This window comes from Chiloscyllium plagiosum, chromosome 6 (assembly GCF_004010195.1).
Source record: "Chiloscyllium plagiosum isolate BGI_BamShark_2017 chromosome 6, ASM401019v2, whole genome shotgun sequence".
Taxonomy (NCBI): domain Eukaryota; kingdom Metazoa; phylum Chordata; class Chondrichthyes; order Orectolobiformes; family Hemiscylliidae; genus Chiloscyllium; species Chiloscyllium plagiosum.
Window position 1 is genome coordinate 85,342,116 of NC_057715.1, and position 13,871 is coordinate 85,355,986.

Genomic DNA, 13,871 nt, shown 5'->3' on the forward strand with positions numbered 1-13,871 from the left:
TTTGGAATTAGGGTGAGATGGGGGAAGGGGAAATGAGGAAATTGTTGAAGTCCACATTGATGCCCTGGGGTTGAAGTGTTCCGAGGTGGAAGATGAGGCGTTCTTCCTCCAGGCATCTGATGGTGAGGGAGCGGCGGTGAAGTAGGCCCAGGACCTCCATGTATTCGGCAGAGTGGGAGGGGGAGTTGAAATGTTGGGCCACGGGGCGGTGTGGTTGATTGGTGCGGGTGTTCCGGAGATGCTCCCTAAAGCACTCTGCTAGGAGGTGCCCAGTCTCCCCAATGTAGAGGAGACCGCATCGGGAGCAACGGATACAATAAATGATATTAGTGGATGTGCAGGTAAAACTTTGATGGATGTGGAAGGCTCCTTTAGGGCCTTGGATAGAGGTGAGGGAGGAGGTGTGAGCGCAGGTTTTACAGTTCCTGCAGTGGCAGGGAAAGGTGCCAGGATGGGAGGGTAGATTGTAGGGGGGCGTGGACCTGACCAGGTAGTCTCCTAGCAGAGCGCTTTAGAGAAGGATATCAGGATGGCTAAGGGCTTAAACTTTTGCTCCGAGGATACCAGAACAGTAGGTCAAGGGCAACATCCGAGAACAGTTCAAGCCTACGGGTTTGCTAGGGACTGTCATAGAGTCATAGAAATATACAGCATGGAAACAGACCCTTCGGTCCAACCAGTCCATGCTGACCAGATATCCCAACTCAATCTAGTCACACCTACCAACACCCGGCCCATATCCCTCCAAAACCTTCCTAGTCATATACCTATCCAAATGCCTTTTAAAATGTTGCCATTGTGCTAGCTTAAACCACCTTAAGTCTCCTTCATATCTTTCCCCTCTCATCCTAAACCTATGCTCTCTAGTTCTAGACTCCCCCACCCCAGGGAAAAGACTATGTCTATTTATACTATCCATGCCCCTCATGATTTTGTAAATCTCTTATAAAAAGGTCATCCCTCACCCTCTGGCACTCCAGGGAAAACAGCCCCAGCCTGTTCAGCCTCTCCCTATAGCTCAAAATCCTCCAACCATGGCAACATCCTTATAGATCTTTTCTGAACCCTTTCAAGTTTCACAACATCTTTCTGATAGGAAGGAGACCAGAACTGCACGCAATATCCCAACAGTGGTCTAACCAATGTCCACAACTGCAACGTGACCACCCAACTCCTATACTCAATACTCTGATCAATAAAAGAAAGCGTACCAAACGCCTTCTTCTCTATCCTATCTATCTGTGACTCCACTTTCAAGGAGCTATGAACCTGCACTACAAGATCTCTTCGTTCAGCAACACTCCCTAGGACCTTACCATTAAGTGTATAAGTCCTGCTAAGATTTGCTTTCCTAAAATGCAACATCTAGCATTTATCTGAATTAAACTCCATCTGCCACTTGTCAGCCCATTAGCCCAACTGGTCAAGATCCTGTTGTAATCTGAGGTAACCTTCTTCGCAGTCCACTACACCTCTAAACTTACTGTACCTCTTATGTTCGCATCAAAATCATTTATGTAAATGACAAAAAGTAGAGGACACAGCACCAATCCTTGTGGCACTCCACTGGTCACAGGCCTCTAGTCTGAAAAACAATCCTCCACCACCACCCTCTGTCTTCTACCTTTGAGCCAGTTCTGTATCCAAATGGCTAGTTCTCCCTGTAGCCCATGAAATATCACCTTGCTAACCAGTCTCCAATGTCAAACGCCTTACTGAAGTCCATATAGATCACATCTACCACTCTGCCCTCATCAATCCTCTTTGTTACTTCTTCAAAAAACTCAATCAGATTCAGTCTCCTCTTAAAACAGTTGAGGATCTGAGTGATAGGAAGCATATCATCCATCTTGACTTTTCTTTGTCTTATTATGGGTTTTTTCCCTCCTGGAATGACATATTAACGAAGTAAAAACTGGGTGACACACCTGTTACTGTGACAAAGTGTTCCAAGCAAGTGAGCAGGCAGTGCAGAGAGCATACAAGGTTAGAGGTGTTGTGAGTTGGAATGGGTGAGGGCGAATGGGGAAGATGTTACAGGCAATAGTGAGTGTAGTAGATTATGAGCCTTAGTGGAAAATGGGTGAGGTATCAGAGAGAAGATTGTCAATCTTACCCTGGTGGAGATGTAGATTAAGACATAATATTCTTCCTACAGTGCTGTGCATTCCTCTAGATGGTTGAGACTACTTTACCCATGTGGCAACCTTGAATCAAACTGGAATGGTCTGGTGTCCAGCCCTCCACTCCAGATCCTGAGGGAAGTGAAGTCGCAGTTGTGCACTACTTCATTCAGCAAGAACTCTAGGTCCATTCCTGCAAGACAAAGCCCCAATTTCCCCCTGTATGCCATGTCCAGGACAATACCAGGAAGTGTGCAGGGCAGCAAAGGGCTAGCAGTGCTTGTACGCAACAGGCTTTTAGAGCTGGCTCCTCCACTGAACTTGTCTATTCTGTGATATGGAATGGCACTTCGTAAGGTCGGGCAGAAAATAGGTATGATACTCAGAAGGTTAGGTACAGTAATTAACGGAAGTTAGGTATGATCTGGCTAGAAATCTCAATCAGTGCACCAATCCCGATGTGATTTATACTTAAAAAAACTTTAAGATTCAGCCTGGAATGCTGAAAGGGATGAAAGGATTTAAAACAATTATGATCACCTAGGAAGGGAAACTGAAAGAAATTATTAGAACTTGAAAAGAAATGTTGACAGGTTTCTAGGTCTTGATAGATAATTTTTTCCTAAGGTCTTAAAAGAAATGGCTGCTGAGATAGTGGGCTGCATCAATTTTAAATTTCCAAAAATTCCCTCAATTTTAGAAATGCCTCAAAATTGCAAAAGAAGAGACAGAGACAAAGCAGGAAACTAGACAGCCAGCTTAACATCTTTCAGTAAATGCTGGAACCCACGGAGGAGGGTAAAACAGGACAGTCAGAAAATCTAAATGCAATCAGACAGAGTCAACATGTTTTTGTTAAATTATGTTTGACTGGGATATGCAGGCTAGGTGGATCAGCTGTGGAAAATGCAGGGTTACAGTGGTGGAGTAGGGATGGTGGATCTGGCTGGGATGCTCATTGGAGAATTGGTGTGGACTCAATGGGCTGAATGGCCTACTTCCATACTGCAGAATTTAATGATTCTAAATTATCAGATGGATTATAAATTTCCAGAAGGAATTCGCAAGGTGCCACATCAAAAGATTACTCCATACACTGAGTTCACAGTAAAGAGGAAAAACATATTAGCATGGACAGAGGATTAGTCAGTTACCAGAAAGCAGAGAGTAGGTATAAATGGGTCATTTTTAGGTTGACAGGATATAACAGGTGGAAAGGCCACAGGCATCAATGTCTTGACGCTCAATTATTTACAATCTACAATCATCAATGGGAAGCTCTGCTGAATAATACCGCTGCAATTTTAAACATGTAAATGGAACAGGAGGGTGCAGAGGATCTCGGAATGATTCAAGTGCTAGAGACATCGTGATGGAGATACACTAAATTAGAGATGGACCAGTTCTGAAAGAGTAACAAGACCCTCAAGGATCATCCTGAGAAAGTGTGGAAGCAGCTTGTTTGGGTGCTAAAATCTTGAACGCTGGAGCCAAGGACCTGGCAGTAGTGAGAAATGAACAAATAGTCTACAGGCGTCACTTGTGAGAAAAACGTCAACCAGAATGCATCTTCCCATTCAATCGACATACTCCAGCTCACTCTCATATTTACCATTTCAAGGACCTCAAATCCATCAACTGCTGCCTTTACATACTGCTATTCGGGTATGGTAGGTACGTCAACCAAGTACCTTGTGCCACAGTCACTGACATTCTACCCTCCCTCTTCCAGGATTAGGTGACACACAATGAAATGAAATCTTGTAGAACCAGCAAGGGTCAAGAGTGCCTGCATATCTTGTGCACTGTGGAGGAAAAAACTTTCAGAATTGGAGTCCAACTGTGAAACAGCCTTTGGTAGTCCATGTAGTGAGAATTCAGAGGGGGTTAAAAAGTAGTGTTGTTCAGTAATACTGCTTCTCATCCTCCTATTCATTCTGATGCTGCTATCTAGCATGAGGAGTTTGGCAGTCTACATACCATCTTTCACACCAATGATGTTGTATTTTGATCTGATTGAGTGTTTGAAAATACACAAAATTTACACTTCTCCAGCCACATTTATCCAAGGAACAAGAGAGAGAACAACAACATGACACATGAAAAGGCTTGTTTACTGGATATGACAATCCCAGGAAGTGGCCCACATATCGTACAGGGAGGAGAAAGTGAGGACTGTGATGCTGGAGATCAGAGTTGAAAAGCGTGGAAAAGCACAGCCATTCAGACAGCATCCGAGAAGCAGGAGAGTTGACGTTTTCAGCATAAGCTCTTCATCCATGGAGGTTACTAGATAGAGTTGGATTCAACATGGTTGCAGTGCATACACGCACTAAGTCAAGGATATGGTTACTTTGATAGATCATTGAAGAATGAAGTCACTCGAGGAGTTCTGTTGCAGAGGATGCCAAAAAAACACCACAATGGGAGATATATAGAACATTTATGGGTTTGCACACCAAAATGTTGTTTGCATTGGCTGGCCTGCCAACTATCTGTCACTAGCATCAAGTTTGGAAGAGTTTAGCTGTATTTTGGTAGGGGCATGGCACACAGCTTACCCTCTCTAAAGCCTCTGCTCTATCTCCTTGTTATGCTGCAGAACCAAAGGCATTGCTGTTGCAGCATTTATATGGAAAGCTTAATCTTCTCTCCTCTCTGTAAGGTAATGGTAACACTAGGTAAATACAGAAACAAATTCTCTCGGAGAAAAAATAGAAATTGCTGGAAAAGCTCAGCAGGTCTAGCAATATCTCTGGAGAGAAATCAGTGAACATTTCAGGTCACGTGAACCTTCCTTCTGAGCTATGATTAACCATTGGGAGTTTTCGCTCAATTCCCATTGACTCCTGTTTTGCTGTAGTTCCTTGATGTCATACCTTGGTCAAATCTATCTTTGATGCCATGGGCAATCACTCTTACCTCCTTTCTGGACTTCAGCTCTTTTACCCATATTTGCACCAAGGCTATAATGAGGTCAGAAATTGTGTGACCCTCAGGTTCAAACTGAGGAGAAGTTATCAGCAAGTGCCACTTCATATTCTGCTGATAACTTCTTCTATCAGTTGGATGGTGACTTAAGAAATAGGAGGAGGAGGAATAGGCTGTCCGGCACTTCGAGCCTGCTCCAACACTCAAAACGATCATGGCTAATCTTTAAGCGGACTCAGCTCCACGTACACACGTTTTCGCCATATCCCTTAATTCTTTTATTCTTCAAAAGAGTATCTACCTTATCTTTAAATGCAATCACTGAAGTGGCGTCAACTACATCCCTGGGCAAGGAATTCCATAGATTAACAACCCTCTGGGTGAAAAAGTTCCTTCTCAGTTCAGTTCTAAACTTGCTTCCTCTAACCTTGAGGCAATGCCCTCTTGTCCCAGTCTCATCTACCAGTGAAAACATCTTATCTATTTCTATTTTATCAATTCCCTTCATAATTTTATGTTTCTGTAAGGTCCCCCTCATTCTTCTAAATCCCAATGAATGTAATCCCAACCCACTTAGCCTCTCCTCATAAGCCAACCCCTCAACTCTGGAATCAACCTAGTGAACTTCCTGCCAGTACGTCCTTTCTTAAGTAAGGAGACCAAATCTGCACACAGTACTCCAGGTGTAGCCTCACCAGTATCTTACTTCTCTTCTTTTAAACTCAACCTATTTAGCAATAAAGGACAAAATTCCATTTGGCTTACTAATTACTTGTGGTAGCTGCAGACCAACCATCTGCGATTAATGCACAAGGACACCCAGGGTCCCTCTGCAAATCAGCATGCTGCAACTTATTACCATTCAAGTAATAATCTATTTTGCTGTTACTCCTACCAAAATGTATGACTTCACATTTACTAACATTGTATTCCATCTGCCAGATCTTTGCCCACTCACGCAATGTATCCATATTCCTCTGCAGTTTCACAGTCTTCTGCACACTTTGCTCTACCATTCATCTTGGTGTCATCGGCAAATTTTGACACCATACAAGGGTTCCCCAACTCTAAATCATCTATATAAATTGTTAATAATTGTGGTCCCAACACTGATCCCTGGGGCACACCACTTGTCACTGAGTGCCAGCCAGAATAGCACTCATTTATCCCCACTCTTTGCTTCCTGTCAGTCAACCAATCCTCTATCCATGCTAATACTCTACCATAACACCATGCATCTTTATCCTATGCAGCACTTGTTGTCCTTGATCACGAACTGAATTTTAATTACTTAATCCAGGTGTGACTGCCTCCTGAAACAAAGTGTCCAGGTAACTCTCTCCCTCCCGAATGTGCCGCAGTGTTTGAAGCTTAGATTCCAGGTCATCAACTCTCCCAACTAATCATGCAAACAAGATGTGACTTCAAATGGAGTTATCCATTTTTGAGAACTGATTAGGATTTTTCCATAACCTTGTTTTATATTTAATTCAAATTATTAAAGTGAGACTGCCCCAAAATAAACAGATACATTAACTTCTTCTTTTGCCACGTTTGAGCTTTAAATGGAAAAACCGTTGAAAAGTTTCCTATGAGGATGAAATATGAGTACATTAGAGAGGGTAATGAAGGAGAAGAGACTGAAGTTGAAATTGCTGTGGTAACTATTAAATGGTCAACCACTGGAGTCTGAGTGTAGGTATATAATTGTTTAAGTATATGCAGGGAGAGTTCAATTCTTCCAGCAACCAACACTTGCTACAGATGTGATCACTGCCGTTCACAATGGGATCAGCCAGCTCCCACATCATACAGCTACAGCCCGTCACCTGACCAGCCATCGCTACCTCGTTAATTAGTAGCATACAAATTTGAGTTAAATAATTTCTGGTACTTCTCTGGTCTGGTCTTATTCAATTAACCAATTAATACAAGATGAAAAAGTAAATTTTTAATCAATCAGCTTATCAAACCCACCAGGAGGTGAGAGGAGGGTAGCGGATGGGAGACACTACATGTGTAATATCTAGGTCAGCCATTGCTCAAATATATTGCTGGCAGCACTCAGTGTTCACCTCTGCCTCTACTCATGTAAAATGGCGGGACCCGATGTGAGAGGTGATTTAAAAAATTTTTTGCTCACCTTCCCGACAGCTTCTGGCTCGACGATCCTGCACCTCCTGCCGCTGGAACAACAATGGTGGGCCTGATGCTACAGGTGAGTTTTTAAATTTTAAATGACCAAGAGTGAACTGACAGGGTGTTGATTAGCTAGGTTTTATCTGTCCTGCTCTTTGGACAGGACATACATGGGCAATTTTCCATATTTTTTGGTAAATGCCAATGTTGCATTTGTACTGGAACAGCTTTTTGTATTCAATAGATTGTTCATAATGTGTGTGTTCTAATCTTTGCTAGCTACATGCGCAATATTCTGCTGCAGAGCAGAGATAGGTAAATGCTGAGATCCAGAAGTTGCGAAAGCAGTGTCCCAGACAGTACTTTTTGCTCCGGTTTTGACCTATACTTTTTTTTAAAAAAAAAAATACTATCCTTCCAGGAGCCTCAAGCTATCCAACTATACTGGGTTAAGATCATGTTTTGGGCCTTGGTCATTCACACAAACATGCAGATGTTTCTGGCACTGGTATTCTGGAGCAGGAACACACCTGATTTGGTTTGGAAAGTTTTGGTGTGAGATGCCACGTTTTGCATTAGTTCATCAACTTTGTAACGTGATCATTAATGTGATCATTCTGGACCAGAATAGAGGATAGAACTTTGATAGCACAGCAGACATGACAGCACATACAAATTCGCAGGGTGTGTTGGCAAGTCATTATTATGTATGTTGAACAGGGCTGGGGCTAGCATGAGCTGTGCAGTAATCTATTGTCTTATCTCCTCCACATATTGTTTTCTTTTGCCTAAGGATATGCTGAATTGTTATTGCAGTGATTCAACAACTGTTGTAACTCAGAATGAAAGGCCAGTGTATCAACATCGGGTTACCTGAACTTACAGTTGCTTGGGACACAATGTTAAAAATCACACAACACCAGGTTATAGTCCAACATATTTATTTGGAAGCACTAGCTTTCGGAGCACTGCTCCTTCATCAGGTGGTCAATTGGGACCACTCCACCCTCTCCTCCCTGACCTATCACCTTCATCCCCTCACCCACTGTACTCTATGCTACTTTCTCCCCACCCCCACCCTCCTCGAGCTTATCTCTCCATGCTTCAGGCTCACTGCCTTTATTCCTGATGAAGGGCTTTTGCCCGAAACGTCGATTTCGCTGCTCCTTGGATGCTGCCTTATCTGCTGTGCTCTTCCAGCACCACTAATCCAGAATCTGGTTTCCAGCATCTGCAGTCATTGTTTTTACCACAATGATTATCCTCAGGGTTTTTGGAAGCCATTTTCAAAGGTAGTGAGTGCCAGTGCTAAAATGTATGCGCTATGCCCCTTAATATCAAGCAAGTTGGTATTTGTAAGGATGGTAGTGGGACAATGCTCACGTTGCAACCCTCAGGCCCACACTTCGCCGGAGAAGTAAAAGATCTTACCATTTTTGCAAGCGTTATTGGATATTATCAGTTTGACTGATAGGCACAGACCAACCTTAGCACCCTTGCATTTACTTAGTTAAAGTTGTAGATCAAAATGAATACTGGGACTAGTTATCTAGTCTTGTACATATGTTATAAAGAAAAATAGCTACTAATAAATCCATCGAAAAAATAATTTTGGTACTTACTTTTAACTCTGACAACTTATCAACATATACTTGTTTAGCTTGGTCTTCTCCATCTTCATATAACCAATTTTCTGTCTCAGACAACAACGTTGAAAATAGTTTCTGATCCTGCAATTCACAAACAGCTTGAATCATGAATAAAGAACTAGGAGAAAGTGAGGACTGCAGATGCTGGAGATCAGAGCTGAAAAATGTGTTGCTGGAAAAGCACAGCAGGTCAGGTAGCATCAAAAGAGCAGGAGAATCGACGTTTCAGGCATAAGCCCTTCTTCATGAATGAGGAGGGTGTGCCAAGCAGGCTAAGATAAAAGGTAGGGAGGAGGGACTTGGGGGAGGGGCGTTGGGAATGCGATATGTGGATGGAGGTTAAGGTGAGGGTGATAGGCCGGAGAGGGGTTGGGGGCAGAGAGGTCGGGAAGAAGATTGCAGGTCAAGAAGGCGCTGCTGAGTCCGAGGGTTGGGACTGAGAAAAGGTCCCAACTCCCTCGTCATCCGGAAAGACCACTCCCTCCGCGACTCCCTCGTCAGGTCCACACCCCCCAACCAGCCTAAGCTCCACTCCCGACACTTTCCCCTGCAACCGCAAGAAACACAAAACTTGCGCCCACACCTTCCCCCTCACTTCCCTCCAAGGCCCCAAGGGATCCTTCCATATCCGCCACAAATTCACCTGCATCTCCACACACATCATTTACTGCATCTGCTGCATCCAATGTGGCCTCCTATACATTAGGGAGACAAGCCGCCTACTTGCGGAACGTTTCAGAGAACACCTCTGGGACACCCGCACCAACCAACCCAACCACCCCGTGGCTCAACACTTCAACACCTTAACCTCGTTCCACCTATCGCATTCCCAATGCCCCTCCCCCAAGTCCCTCCTCCCTACCTTTTATCTTAGCCTGCTTGGCACACCCTCCTCATTCCTGAAGAAGGGCTTATGCCCGAAACGTCGATTCTCCTGCTCCTTTGATGCTGCCTGACCTGCTGCGCTTTTCCAGCAACACATTTTTCAGATCATGAATAAAGAATACAGTATCATATGACAAATTTATATTTCCTCACTAATCATGCAAACAAGGTGTGACTTCAAACTGAGTTATCCATTTTTGAAAACTGATTAGGATTTTTCCATAACCTTGTTTTATATTTAATTCAAATTATTAAAGTGAGACTGACCCAAAATAAACAGATAGGTTAATTTCTTCTTTTGCCACATCTGAGCTTTAAATGGAAAAAACTTGAAAAGTTTCCTATGACGGTGAAATATGAGTACATTAGAGAGGGTAATAAAGATGTCGGTGTCTGTTTGTAATTTAATGAACAATTTCATTTCTATTTGGGAAAAGGAGAAGAGACTGAAGTTGAAATTGTTGTGCTAAACTACTAAATGGTCAACCACTGGAGTCTGAGGGTAGGTATATAATTGTTTAAATATATGCAGGGAGAGTTCACTTTAGTTTAGCTAGAATACACATTGCCACTTATGTATATCTTTAGGCTCATTCTGTTTCGAATTCAACATATAATAAAACAGATGCTTCCATTCTTGGGTATCTTCATTCATCCAAGCAAAGCCTGTCACCTTGCTCTAGCCTGGCTGACCCTGGCACTGTTTGCTTCAATCTTTGTTTATTCTATTCACCCATCCCCTTCTGTCTCCTAACCAGTTAATCCTTTATTAGATTCCAAGACCTTTCTGGAAGATTCCTGTTGTTCCCAGCCTTCATGGTGAACCATATTCATCTTGTGAATCCTGATCTTTTAAATTAACTGTACTCTTTGAAATCATTATTTATCTCTTATAGTATCAAAGGGACAGTGACTATATAGATACAAAACAAGTGGGTATTCGTGAATAGCTAATTGTCACACTTGAATTGTTGCTACGAGGACCAACGATTGATTCCCATTAATACTGTTGAGTTGGGTATATAAGCCACAAAACTTTGAAGTATAGTGAAAAGTGTAGAGGGGTGTGTTAAATTTCATCAAGATATAGCTACTAATAAATCAACATGATATTGGAATTGGTGGAGCCTTGGCAGGTCCAGTTTAATGGAGCAGTGCGAAGTGATACATTTTGGCATTTAGAACAAGGAGATAGAGTATAAAGTACAAAGGTAAAATTCCACAGAGGGTGCAAGAATAGAAAGATGAAACATGAAGTGAGGAATGTTTAATACTTAACAAAACACTTGTTTTGGCCTTAACTGAAAATTGTGCCCAATTTTGAGCACCCTACCTTTAGGAAACATGTGAAAGCTTTAATGATGGTGCAGAAAGGATTTAAAAGAATGGTTTCAGAGATAAAGAGCTTCAGTTATGTGGATAGGTTGAGGCAATTGGGGTTGCCCTTGAAGGGAGGATCCTCAGGAAATTCAATAGGAATATTCAACATCATGAGCAGTTTAAATAAATTAAATAGAAAGAAATTATTGCTACTGGAATGAGTATTTTTACTAATATTATTAGTATCATGATATAAAACAGTGAGATACCATCAAATGAGTAAGAAAACAAAAATGGTGATTACTTTAACACAATATAGTATGCCCATCTCAAAGCCCTTGCAGTGGTATCCAAGATTTTATACGTGCAATAGATACCTAATGTAGAGCTGTGGATACCAAATATAGGCCTGGACTTTCAACCTCAAGAGTGGATAGTGGGAGTTTAGAGAATTCCCATCTTTGTTAGACCCACGTTGGAAGAAATGACTGTAGAAGTATAAACTTCATTGCTGGGGTTGGGTGCAGGCTGCAGTTGGACAAGCTGAGTTGGGAAAGGATGAAGGCAATTAGAGGGAATGCTGGGTGCTAAAGTGGACTGTTTTGCATGTTTGCCTTGATGCCCTGGGATTTTGTCTCAGTTGGAATACAAGGTGTTGAGCACGTAAGCCAACCCTTGCCATGCATTCTTGCCTTGGAACTCAAATCTATTCACACATTCAAATATCTGAACTGTAGGGGAAACAAGCTTAACTCAAAACTCTGGATACCTGATTGCTTTTAATAAACCAAACAATATTTACTTACACGACAGCAAGAGGCTTCACATATTTATGGTTTTTGAATGACGAACATTTATATTAATTTGCAGTAAGTGGAAATTAATGATTAATTAGCTTTTTAGGAGCTTTTTTATTATACACAATATTGTCAGTATAATGTTCATTGTTTCTATATAGTATAGAAGTGGTGATGCATAACTTGGCATGCAGTAGGTACTGAAGCCTGGCAAATAGTTCATTCCTACATGGGGAGCAAGAGGAAAACCTTTTGAAATTACCTTTCAAAAAGCTCTCTCATGCAGGCTATTGTTCATGACATCTTTGAAAAGCTACCATGACACCTTGAAAATTATGAAGGACTATGACCCTCCTATCTCCACAATGAAGCTGGCTGAGTTGGGAGTGCACGATGCAGGCTCATATTCCAAATTAGACAACATCTTCAAAATGCTCGGGGAAAATTAGAAACCCCATGAATAAGGTTGGGAACCCTGGAATTGAGATCCTCATGCTTTTTACAGCTAGGCAAAAATCCAGGTAATACAATTTAAATTCATGCTCCCAGTGATTTACTGCTAACAAATGAAACTTGTTACAAAGGTAGAACACAGTAGAAACTTAGCAGGCTTGGCAACATCCGTTGCGGGAGAAACAGTCAGCGTTTAAGCCTGGCATGACTTCTTCAGAATGCTGCACTTTCACTATTTCCTTTCCAAAAGACTCCCTCTGCTCCAATGTAGATTTTCCTACATAAAGCTTTTCCAAGTTCAGTTTGACCAGATGCTGTCTTATCATAACAGACTGATCTGACACCTTGAATGGAATGCTAAACTCACCTTAGTACTGATGAATTTTTCAAAAGGCCCACACAGTTTCTCTCTGAAGTCATATATATATTCTTCCACTGCATTTTTCGCGTGACTTCGCTCCTTTTCCAACTTATCCTGCATGATCATATCACCCTGTTTGGAAAGAAATATGGTAAATATGGCTGAAAGCTGCTGTGGGTAATTGTCCTGGCAGTTGAAAAAAAACAAATGATCCAAACAAAATACAAAAAACTGATTCCTGCATCAGGTTGGTAAAGTACTGTAGGACATAAATATTCCTTCCACATAGATAAAACCAGATTTTGTATTGGTCATCCAATCTGTTCCTTTCTTAGCATCTTTGAGACCAAGGAATTCAGCCAATTCTCAGCTACATGTGCAACTTAGTAATGCAGAAAAGCTTTTGTTAAGGTGATCTCAATAGAAATGCATGTAGCCAACCTTTTAGTACAAGAAGATTAAATACCAATGATGGTGACCTACAAACTTTTAAAAAATCCTGCAAAAGAAAGAGTGAGGAATTTGCAGAACCATTCATCATAGTTATTCAAAATTCTCTAAATTCAAGGCTTCTATCTATATATTAGAAAATCCATCTGCCATATCATTATTAAAAACCAAAAAAAAAGGTATTGCTGCAGAAAATCCTCAGGGGAATGTTCTAGGCTTCAACAATGACCTTCCCTCTATCACAAGACCAGATGTGGGGATGCTCATTGATGACTGCATAATGTTCAATACTATTCAGAATCACAGAATTGCTACAAAGCAGAAGGAGGCTATTTAGCCCACTATGTCTGTACCAGTTCTGGCACTGTAACTTAGCATCCATCTCCTGATTTTTCCTTCTAACCCGACACATTATTTAATAGAAATAATCATCCAATACCTTCAACTGAACCTGTCTCCTCCTAAGTTCCAGGCAGTCACACTTCTTTGCAATGAGCTTCATCTGTTACCTATCCACCACCTCTACCAAATTACCAAATGCCTTTTAACGTTCCATGAAATAATTTCATAGAGGCCGGTATCCCATCATGAAGTCACCGTTTAGTTACAGGTGCATGGTAATTGACAGTGGTCCAGATTCCTCAGAGCCAGCCCTAACTGACCAGAGTCTCTGACTCTCCTGTTTATATCGGTCAGCCAGGGGTCCTTGATTGGACAAGCTTAACAGCCCAAAATCAGGGAACTCATTATCTTTGAGATCCAC

General features: G+C 41.8%; 1 protein-coding gene across 7 annotated transcripts in view; it reads right to left on the reverse strand.

Annotated features, from left to right (window-relative positions):
* The window catches only part of LOC122550789 (heat shock protein 105 kDa-like), a 91,690-nt gene that overhangs the window by 5,070 nt on the left and 72,749 nt on the right, over positions 1–13,871 (reverse strand). For all 7 annotated transcript variants that reach the window (XM_043692046.1, XM_043692048.1, XM_043692050.1 and 4 more), the window contains 2 exons: positions 12,665–12,790; positions 8,816–8,923 (listed from right to left, as the gene is read on the reverse strand). In XM_043692046.1, the coding sequence (XP_043547981.1) occupies positions 8,816–8,923; positions 12,665–12,790 (234 nt within the window). The remainder of the gene's footprint in view (positions 1–8,815; positions 8,924–12,664; positions 12,791–13,871) is intronic.